Raw genomic sequence first — 10,850 nt, 5'->3', positions numbered from 1 at the left:
AGTAACAGACAGAACAAAGTAAGTCACCAAGCAAAATAAAATAAAATGCGCAGATCTATGCCTAATCAAACTGAATACAGATAATTTCCTCACCAGTTCCAGAATGCTCCCCTTTACAGGCTAAGCTCCTTTTAGCCTGGGTCCAGCAATCACTCACACCCCCTGTAGTTACTGTCCTTTGTTTCAGTCTCCTTCAAGTATCCTGGGGGGGGTGGAGAGGCTCCTTCTTTAGCCAGCTGAAGACAACCTGGAGGGGTCTCCCACAGGTTTAAGTAGACTCTCTCTTGTGGGTGGAGACCCCCCTCCTCCCTCCTATGCAAAGCCCAGCTTCAAGATGGAGTTTTGGAGTCACCTGGGCAAGTCACATGCCCCTGCATGACTCAGTCTTTGCAGGCCGACGCCATTGTCCACATGGCATCTTGCATGTCTCCAGGAAGACTTCTCATGTGGATTGGAGCATTCCAAGATGCATTGTTCCCTAAGTGTCTCCTGATCAGGTACTTAACCTGGCAAATTCCTTCCTAAAGAAGCTGACCAAATGCCTCACAAAGCTTACTTAGAAATCAGGCAAGCATACAGCCCATATTCTTAACCTCGAGTAGAAAATGATATATATGTACAAATAGGATGAATAGATATAGTAGACCATAACCCTTACGGAGATATGTTACATGGCACAGGCAGCACAAAACATATTCCAGTTATGTCATACATACATTTATAAGCACCCCCTCCCCATAAAGCCTTATGGGGTACACTGTCACAGTACCATTAGAAAATAGAAAATGAAATAATTTATCAGATGTTTCACTTTTCTTTTACCAGAGTGGCAAGGGCTCCCATAAACTTCCACTAGAAAAATGTCACATTTAAATGGGTTGAAGCAGTCTCATGAACACTACAGCATTTGGTTTTGATAGGAGCACAACAGAGAGGGACTCTATGTTATGTTTTAAATAGAACATGCAACTTCACAAGCTAAAAGTGCTTCTGTATTTATTTTTCCAAAATGTCAAAGCTGCCCATTCTTTTTCCACCAGCAACAACAACTCATTGATTGTAGTGAAAATATTATGCTTTGAGAAAATGCATAAACTGTGTAATCCACACAGAAATTGACAAAGGCTCAGGAATGAAACTCTATGAATGAGCATGGTGGGTCAAAGCTGGGGAATGGAACTTGCAAGTGGAAGGAATGCTCAGAGACATCCGGGAGAACGACTGTGCAAACATGTTGTCACCCCTCTGCCAAGTGGTTGTAATGTTGAGACCTTAGAGCGTTCAGTTTGTTGTCGGAAGAGAAATCAGTGATACGGAGTCTGGGTATTTTCTTAGTGTAACTTGTTTTACTTACACTATATACACCAATCCTTCAACAGAGGTGGTCAGAAGTGCCACACAGGCAAATCCCTCTTTCAAAAATCTCAGCCCAAATCCCAATGCCCAATTCCCAGGAAGCAACTCTACTCCTGGTGTTGACTCTAGCTAGAGAGATTAAGGTGGAGAGCAAACTCCCTTGCTGTTTACGGCAGTTTCGAGAAAGAACCTGCACCCCACAACTAAAAAAATATGGCATTTCTTCAAAGACTATATGTTGCTCACACCCTAAGAAAAGCAACTTGTAAGACTTAGTGTAATAGCACCATTTGATGACTTTTATGTTGAGCTCTAAGAATGGAACCCTAGCCACAAGAAAAGAAGGAATTCGTGATGGCAGCTTAGTGGGCAAAATGTTTGAAGATCTGAAAATGGTACAGTATGTTGTGGAACTATACAGCACAGGCTGAGCTCATGTAACAGAACTTTGTGATCAGCATGTAGTACCAATTCAAAAGGAATTGAAAGCTATACATTGTAAATATAGCAACCTCTTACTGGAACCTCATGGCTGCAATGCATGTATAGAGACCTGGGAATAGAATTCTGACTAGACAGCATGTTCAGAGACTCAAGACTTAAATCCCAAACACGGGTGGGCCATTGGAGACTCAGTAAAGGAACTCTGTGTGAGATCTGAAAATAGAACCTTAAGAGCAGGGCAAGTACGCCAAAACTACCAGTGGAACCCTACACACACCATGCACAAGGGCCCAGGAATGAGACTCTGCAAAAAGGCAACTTGTTCTGAGACCCACTTTTTCACTCTAATTTGAACTGTGGTAGTGGCACATAATAACAGCTAGGAATGGTATGCTGTGAGCAGGTAGGTCAAGACCAAGAAAAAGAATTTTGGAAGTAGGTGATGGATTCAGAGACCTCAGCATGCAACATTGTCACCATGAACGATGTGATGAGAGTTGGAAACATCTCATGCACAGAACAGACCAGGTACTGGAACTAAAACCCTGGAATGTGTGGGCTGGGTCAAGACCTGGAAATCTGGAAGTGAACAATATGCTGAGACCCAGAAATGACAACCTGGTCAAGAGCTGAGAATAGAACCTTATGTGTAGCACAAGCCAAGACACAAGATTGGAGCCGTGCAAGTGACTGGCACATTTAAAGACCCAGGAATGCAAGTGGGTTGAACATACTGAGTGGTGAAGTCAGATCAAACCAAAACATGGAAGCCTGAGTGAGCAGAAAATACTGAGACCTGGAAATGGAGCCCTGTGACTACTAGACAGAAACCTGGACATGGACTGTTGAGACAATGGGGTGCCTGCAAATTCTTGGAGAAAAGGTTGTTGTGATGTCAGGCACATTCAGAGAGAGGGGTGGATCTCTCTATGCAAGGCATGTTTTGGCCTGTAGGATAGGGCCTTCTGCGACCTGATCAGACAGAACCCTGTGCCCCTAGAACACCTTCTTACCCTGGGGGGCAGAACATGGGATTGCCTTGTTTAGTTTCTGATGGCCGCTCAAGGCTGGGGGCACCATCAGAGACCTTGGGCTTGGTGACAAAACCTTCTGATGTAATTACTGGGTGTTGTGTAGACCATGGGATGGAGGGGGGCACAGCCTGGAGAGAGGCTTGAACTGTCTCCGGGAAAGCCTGTAACATGGGGCTGGGTGGTCTCCCTCCGGAGGGCAAGGACAGGGAGATGGAAGGTCTCAGCCTCGAGGGAAGGCGGGACAGGGAACCCAGCGCTGGCCACCCCTTCCGGAGGGCAGGGGGAGAAGCCCTGCGTGCTGCACAGCCCGAGCAGGGGCGGGGCACAGGCTGCTGAAGGGGGACCAGTGGGGTCGCGGCCTCGGTGCCGGTTTCAGGCTGGGAGCCTGCCTAGGAGCGAATGTGTCAGACCTAGCTGGGGCAGGCTCAGGCGGGGCGGGCGGGTAGCGCCCTGCGTGGACCGCTCCCAGGCCCGAGGCTGGGGGGGGGACCACCCTCGTACGAGCCGAGTCCCCCCGGGAAGTGTCCCCCGCCTGTGGAAGTGACTCGCGCTCGGGCTTCAACCTGCCGCGCCCCCTGGTGCAGCCAGGGCGGGCCGGGCAGGTGCACGCCTGCAGCGGCGTGACCCAGCGTTGGAGCGGTAACGGGCTGCTGCGTCCCTGCCCAGCCATCCAGCCGCCGCTGCTCTGCCACAGGCGGGGAGCGTGAGTGCCGCTTCCCTCCCCCGCCGCCGCCGCCAGCCCCGCTCCGCCTCCGCCGCCCCGCAACGCCTTAGGAAGCCAAGCGCCACCCGCTGCCCCCCAGCCCCGCACCAGCGCCCACCCGCCCGCGTAGCCCAGCGACCATGGCCCCCGGGAGGTAAGCGAGCTCCAGTCACTGCTCCTTCGCCGTCCGTGCCGCGCCGGGTCCCGCCCGCCCGCTGCCAGCGCCGCAGCTGGCACCTGCCCGGCACCTTTCCCGCGGAGTCCGCGCGCCCCGCACAGATGCACTGGGGAGGCGCCTTCGTTTCCCCTGCAGGGAAAGTTGCTTCCCGCTGCCCGAGCGCCCCTTTATTTCTCCCCAGTGTTGCCATTGAGATGCTGCTGCCGTGGCGGGTGTACTTCCGGGTTCACACCTTCCCCCCACCTCCACCCCCCCCTTCTCCGAGGGCTGCGGTTACCCTGGAGAAGATCAGACGCCTCGGAGCCCAGCGGCAAAGTTGCGGCTTCCCCTGGGGGAGGGGAGAGAGTGTCTTGCATGTGATATTACAAATAACAATAATAAAAGGATCAAGAGACAAGAGCCGAGCCTCCGTGGCATGCAATCCCGGTGTCACCCCGGGGTGCGCGAGGGAGAGCCCAGCGCTTGCATGGTGCATCTGCAAAGCGATGGGCTGCTCCAGGTGTGAGCACAAAGGGATTGCATTAACTTGCTCCGGTCAAGGTACAGGTTGGGATGCCTGCAGGTGAAACTGCGCCCGTTCAACGCCAGGGGGCGTCCCGTGCTCTTGGGATCCCTCCACTCCCTGCCTTTGCCCCCTGATAGCAAAGAGATCTTTGTATTTGTAGCCTACCAAGGAAACAATCTTGCACTGACAGTGTGTGTGTGTGTGTGTGTGTGTGTGTTTGGGGGGGGAGGGGAAGACGCAGAGGCACAAACAAATTAGGACTTTGGAGGAGCGGAGGAGAACGATCTTGGAGCTTGAGCTGTTGCAAAAGAAAACGAAGGAGGAAAGTAGATGGACAACTACATTGTGTTTGCCAATCGGTGCGTCGGCTTTAAACTGACTAGAGAGCAGAGGATGCAGCTGCCTTGTACGGATTTGTGCCCCAAAGGACTGTTTTTTAATTGCACCTTGGTAACTATTCCTGCCCTTTAGTGCTTTTTTGTGTGTGAGTGTGGGCGTGGGGGGATGCTATGCATAAGATCAAATAGTAATTCCGTGTCCTCTTTACGGGGGGTTTAAATGTAAGTAATGGTAAGGCCGCCATTTTGAATTGTTTCATGCAACAGAATGAAATCTTAGGTCGATCTCTGTGATTCCTTGCATTTTCCCCTCGGTGTTTTCTATAAATGGCTCCTAATGGTGCTGTGTATAGTTGGGGTCTTTTTATAGTAAGCTTAAAAACAAAACCCATGTAGTACTGTGCTGTTCTCCCGAGAAGTTGTCCTGTTGATGGCATGTAATGTAAGGGAAAACAAATAAATGTCTTTAAACTATGTAGTTTCTGTTTTCTGGTTTCAAACACTGATAGAAATCTGGCTATGTCAATTTGATTTATGAGTATAGACTAGAATGGCTGGCTTTAGAACTAGTTTCAGAAGTATATATTTCTCTTTTAGCAATGTAAAATTGAATTCCATCCTGGTCCAGGAAATATTTTGTATTTAATTTCTTGTTTTGAGTTATATTTTTATTGACATTGTAATTAAGCACATGGTATTTTAGTCATCTGATTTGGCAGAAAAATCAGTCAATTCAAACCCTGCATGTATATGCATAAAAGATCAGAAAACATAACTATACACTTAATGTTGCTATTTAGTTCAAGCTCTTTTAAAAGCATAAGACCAGTATATTTCAAATAGTGTAAAATTCTAAAGTAAGTTTTAGAGGAAGAAAGGTTTAACACTTGGTTGAGTTATCTATTTTAATGTGTTAACATTAGATAGATCACCTGGAAAAGATGCTATGCATTTAATTGATAATCACTTTCCCTGAGTGTACTTACTTGATATCTACTTAGTCTCATATTGTAGTATAAATGAATGAAATAGTAATACAGATTAGCAACTTTTGCTGAAGGATTTAGGCATGTTACTTATGTAAACAGCATTAGATTAAAAAAGCCATTAACTAATATTCTAGTTATAGTCAGTTTTGGAACTTCACATTTTCTGTGCATACACTATCTAACTACATCTACAGCAAAGCATCTGTTATCATCAGTATTAGCTACTCTTAAGAAAATAAGAATTGTAGCTATAGTTTTATAATAGTCTAAATTGTTTTCAACATTTTAATTTAATGAAGCATCCATCAAATAATTTATATTAAACTTTAAACAACCATTTAGAGTTAGATTGATACTGGATTGTACAGTAAACCATATAGGAAACTGACATTTCATTTTTAAAGGTGTAAAGATGATACATTATTTATTGGGGGAAATATTCTGCCATTCACTTCTTTGAAAATTATTCACAGGCTATGCAGTTAAACTGTAGTCTTCTGAAAGATTGACTATTGTACAGCAAGAAAGATCACTAAAATCTGATATGTATATATATATATATATATACACAAATTTATTAATAAGTATACCAAGAAGCCAAGTTTTCTTTGTTCTCATGAAACTATGTAACACAAAATAGCAAAGTAATGGTTACTTATAACCAGACTGTTTAGTACATATTTAAAAACAGCTGTAGTAGAAAATACAAGATTGCATGAAGAAATGAGCTATCAAACTTATGTTTATAAAATGAATGCTGCAAGGGAGATAATTTGAAAAAAAATCTTACCAGAAATCAAGGGTAAAGTCAATGTAGGAGACACATTAGCTGACATGTATTAGAAACTTCAAGAGATAGGAGAGAAATAATGAAAATTTTATATATCTAGGCCCAAATCTTCACTGTCTAAACCATTGCTAGGATGCAGTGATAAGTCACAAGCAGTGTTTCAGATCACATTCTCCAAGCATAAAGATGACTTAATAAGGTTTAGGCTCTTAAAGTTTCCTTTTTTCATTTTGAAGTAGCTTTTTGTTTGCATTGTAGTTAAACAATATGATTTATAATGTGATCTTGGGGAGGGAGAGAGAAAGACCTACCAGATGATTCTCCTATTACAATATGTCTGGATAGAAGATAGCTTCTAAAGGAACCATTTTTCCTCCACAATGAGCCTAAAAACCATACATTGTGAGGCATGACTGTTAATTTGTTAATCAGAATAATAAGATTCCAGTTCTCAAGTATAACTAAAATTCACACTATTTATAGCTGGCAGATGTACTTTATAAAGCCAGCTGTATTTCGAAAATATGAGGGTACATGCCTTTATGGAGTAGCTCCTCCTATGACATGATACTGTATGATGTCGCTGACCGGAGTGCTGAATCAAGACAGCCATGTTGATCACTACTAAATCCAACTGAAAAACACATCCTGAAGTTCTGTGGAGGTTCAAATACAAGAATAACTATAGTAAGTTTTTTCTTTATTATCTTATTTTTACATCATTCATTCACTAAGTGTAGTAGGCAGATAAATGCTGTCTCAAGGAAGCTTTTTCCAGTGAATTGTATTAGTTTGGTATTGAATGAGTATAGGAAAATCAATTAGATCAATACTATGGCACTCTCTTGTTTTGAAAATGGTTCTTTACCACCATAAAGACACTTTAAGCCATCTTACATAAAAATAAAGCCTAATTAAAAAAAAATCACATTTTTGAGTCAAACAATTTTTAGATCTAAGTTTGCTATTAGCCATTTTTAAACACAGTTTCAGATTGTGAACGGGTATTTTGAGAGCTAAGATCCAAGCATATGATTAGTGAATTAAAAAAAAATCAATGATGATATGGACAAAGTCCATGTAATTGCATATACCCATTAACAACAACAACAAAAGATATGAGCATGAGGTTTTTGTTAAAGAGTTAAAATTTGGAGGAGCCAAGCAGTCTATAGGAGAATCTCCTCTAAATTTGTTTTGTGTTCCAATATCTCTGATAGGAAGAGCTCTTTCTTACATAAAGCATTTTGTGGACTAGTTCATGATGTATGTTATTTCAAAAACAGTTGTATAATAAAAAAGCAAAATAGTTTTAATTTCCTACTCTTTTTGATACATAAGTGGTAAAAATTTAAACACAGGACTTTTTGACATACTGCTTCTAAAAATAGAACGACTTGATATGCAGGATCCTCAAATTAAAGGTCAAAGGTGACAAACCAGGACAAAGGTCATGCAGCTCATTTTCAAGCAATCAGTTTCTAGTTTTTTCATGGCTGAACAAAAGCTTAATTATACAGGAAAAAATAATAGAGGCCTGTAATGTTAACTGATCAATTTTCACAATGAAATAGAGAGAGATTTACAGAATTTCCCAAATAATGTACATTCTCAACTATGTTTCTTAATACTGAATTTATGCTGACTTTTATAGAAATATGTATATACATGTTTAGGTTTAAACACTAAAATTTCTTCCTTAATTTAGTATTTTACCATCTCTAACTGGTCTAGATGCTAGTAGTATGTACAATTGGGAATCTGTAGGATGGAATGCAGTCTTTTTCTAAACAGTATATGGTAAATTTCTTAGGTTGCCAAAACATATATGTTCATTTATGTTCATTCATATATATTTAATGTTTGCTTTAAACAAAATTCTAAAATTGAAGACCATGTATTCTGACAGTGATGTGTTTGTAGATACACACTAGGTTAAAAATAATTCCTTTCCCCTCCAAAAAAAAAATCTATCCAGAATAAATGGCTCTCTATATCAATAGCTAGTTGCTATCAATGAAACGGCTTCTATTTTTTTTTAATTGATTTTATTTTGTTTGAAGAAACCTTGTTATTATTTTATTACATGTAGTGTTGTGTTCTGCTCCCCCACTACCTTTCAGAAAGGTGTGGTTTTTTTGTTTTTGTTTTTAACTACAATTACATTTTAAAATGCTCTTATATCTCTGTGTGTGTATGCATACTATTTAGGACAGTTATTTTTAATAATTTAATCCTGTTAAATGCATCTTACATCTATCTATCATCACTATCTATGTTACTAACAGTACTTCAATGCATAAAAGGTTTTTTAGTCTGGCCACAACATACATATATAGATTGTTAAACTGGTGTTGAAAATATTTGCACGCTGAGCATTATTTTTGTAACTCAACGCTGACACTGATTTGTTTAGTAATATTTTAGATGTTCTACCACTATTGTACATACTTCATAATAAATTCTTGCATGTGCAATCATTTTTGTAAGAAAATAAAATTCAAGATGACAATTTCTAATCTCCAAGAATTTAATATCAGTAATACCATTCTGTATTCTCATTTTAAATTAATAAACAGTTTCAACTAAAACAGACAAGAACTACCATTGCATTATTTTGTTCAATAACTTCTTTTAAACAATGACTCAGCAGGAATGATTATTATATGGAACTATTTTATTTTACAATTAGGAAAATTTTGCATACTCTGAACTGTTTATGCTGCATTACCCACACTTATGTGAAAAGAAAATGTTAATATTAGATTGACATTAGTGCTGTAAGCACTGTCTTTTGACAAACCACACATTATACCATTTTACTTTTAATATGTTTTCTTTAGCTTGGTTGCTTTATTCCTGGTAAATTCCTAATATTCACACCAAAAAGAAGACCTATGAAGGAGCTGAATTTAAGCTTGTGAATCTGTTAGACTCCTAAATGATAATTCACTAAAAATAATTACAGAAAAAACTTGGTGTTTTACAGATAAATGGCCTGTATAAAAGCAACAAAAGTAGTGTGGGGCGCAAAGGATGTAGCAGAGGTGAAGTGTTAACTCCATGAAGAGTAAATATTAATTTGCAGTACAACAATGAACTTAGAAATGCTTCTTTAGAATCTACAACCAATCATGCTGAAACTTTTACAGAAGTATATGAATTTTTTTAAACATATAGAATATTTTTCAAGTAAAATTTTAAAAAGTAGTGCAATACATATAGAATAGCAATTTCAGCCACCGAAGTAGTTTTAACATGGTTACGTTCAAATTGGCAAAAAGTGCTTTTTATTACCTGATTGCAAATTATACGTTATGCAGTTTACAGTTTCATTTTATTTATAGATCCATATTCTAATTTTGGCTTAATAATTATATTTACATTGAGGCTCTGAGTTTAGGGAAAGGTTACAAACACAGATTTAGAATTATATTCAGTGTGATGTTCATATCTCATTTATACTGTAGAGGACAAATCCAATGTAGTGTCACTATGTGGAATGGAAGGGTTGTACAAGCTAAAAGCTGAATAATTTTAAATTTACAATATTGCCATAACAGCTCTTATTTGACACACATCTTTCCAACATTTATTAAGCATTATTTCATTTGTGAGCAAATATTATTCTTAACGATGGCTTCAAAATGAATATAAACCACAAGTTTAAGTTACATTTACATTTGTTTAACTTTTTAATAATTTGAATACAAATTAAACCAATGATCATAAGTAGGCTTTTCAGAATTAGATTTTTTTTATAACTGATGGATAATATTTATTTTTAACTTTTTTTCCCCCCCAATTGTTATCTATTTAAGTTTTTATAGTTGCAGGAAACTATGGAGGTGTCTGAGAATTAATAATAGTAGATGCTGAGATTTAAAAAGTTAAAGCTGTATAACTGATTCAATCAAATTCTGATAAATTCTCAAGAAGCATTTTTCTTACTCTGCCTATCTGTAAATTTTGATTGTCAGTAGAAATAGTTTTTCGTTGGTTTGTGTGTGTGTGTGTGTGTGTGTGTATGGTGAAATCACTGTTGACATTTGCCAATAAAAATCTAATCATTCAAATCCTAGTAATAAACTATGCAAAATATCTAATAAATTTGGATTTTCTTATTTGTTTCAGTCACGATTACTCAACTTATTGTCAACAAAAGAACAATATTAGCTACTTCTGGAGATAATCACTTTGAAAGCTAGTTCAGTCCCATTAAAAGAAGGTGTATTTATAAGTTCATTTGCTTAAGACAATGCAAATTACTCTAAATTTGGACAAATTAGCTTTAAATTACTGGTACTATTTTACATGCTAGCTGTAAATTTGAATGAAATGCTGAACATATGACAAGTAAATAAGAGACTAAATAATTGCTTTTCAAAATATTTTATGTTTAGACATATTTCTGTACCCTTGAAAAATAAAATTGGTTACAATCGTATGAAAATATGGTCACTATTCTGTGTTACGGAATTTTTTTAAATATACAAAATATTTTCTACTTAAG

General features: G+C 39.3%; 1 protein-coding gene across 1 annotated transcript in view; it reads left to right on the top strand.

Moving 5' to 3' along the window:
• The first annotated feature begins 4,169 nt into the window (after positions 1-4,169).
• Positions 4,170-10,850, top strand: part of LIN28B (lin-28 homolog B) — a 125,578-nt gene continuing 118,897 nt past the window's right edge. Inside the window, exon 1 of the mRNA XM_034765969.1 lies at positions 4,170-4,670. Within this exon, the coding sequence (XP_034621860.1) occupies positions 4,551-4,670 (120 nt within the window). The 5' untranslated portion in view covers positions 4,170-4,550. The remainder of the gene's footprint in view (positions 4,671-10,850) is intronic.

The sequence above is a fragment of the Trachemys scripta genome, chromosome 3, assembly GCF_013100865.1.
Source record: "Trachemys scripta elegans isolate TJP31775 chromosome 3, CAS_Tse_1.0, whole genome shotgun sequence".
Classification (NCBI taxonomy): domain Eukaryota; kingdom Metazoa; phylum Chordata; order Testudines; family Emydidae; genus Trachemys; species Trachemys scripta.
Note: the sequence above shows the minus strand (reverse complement) of the source record. Positions and strands in the feature narration are given on the sequence as shown.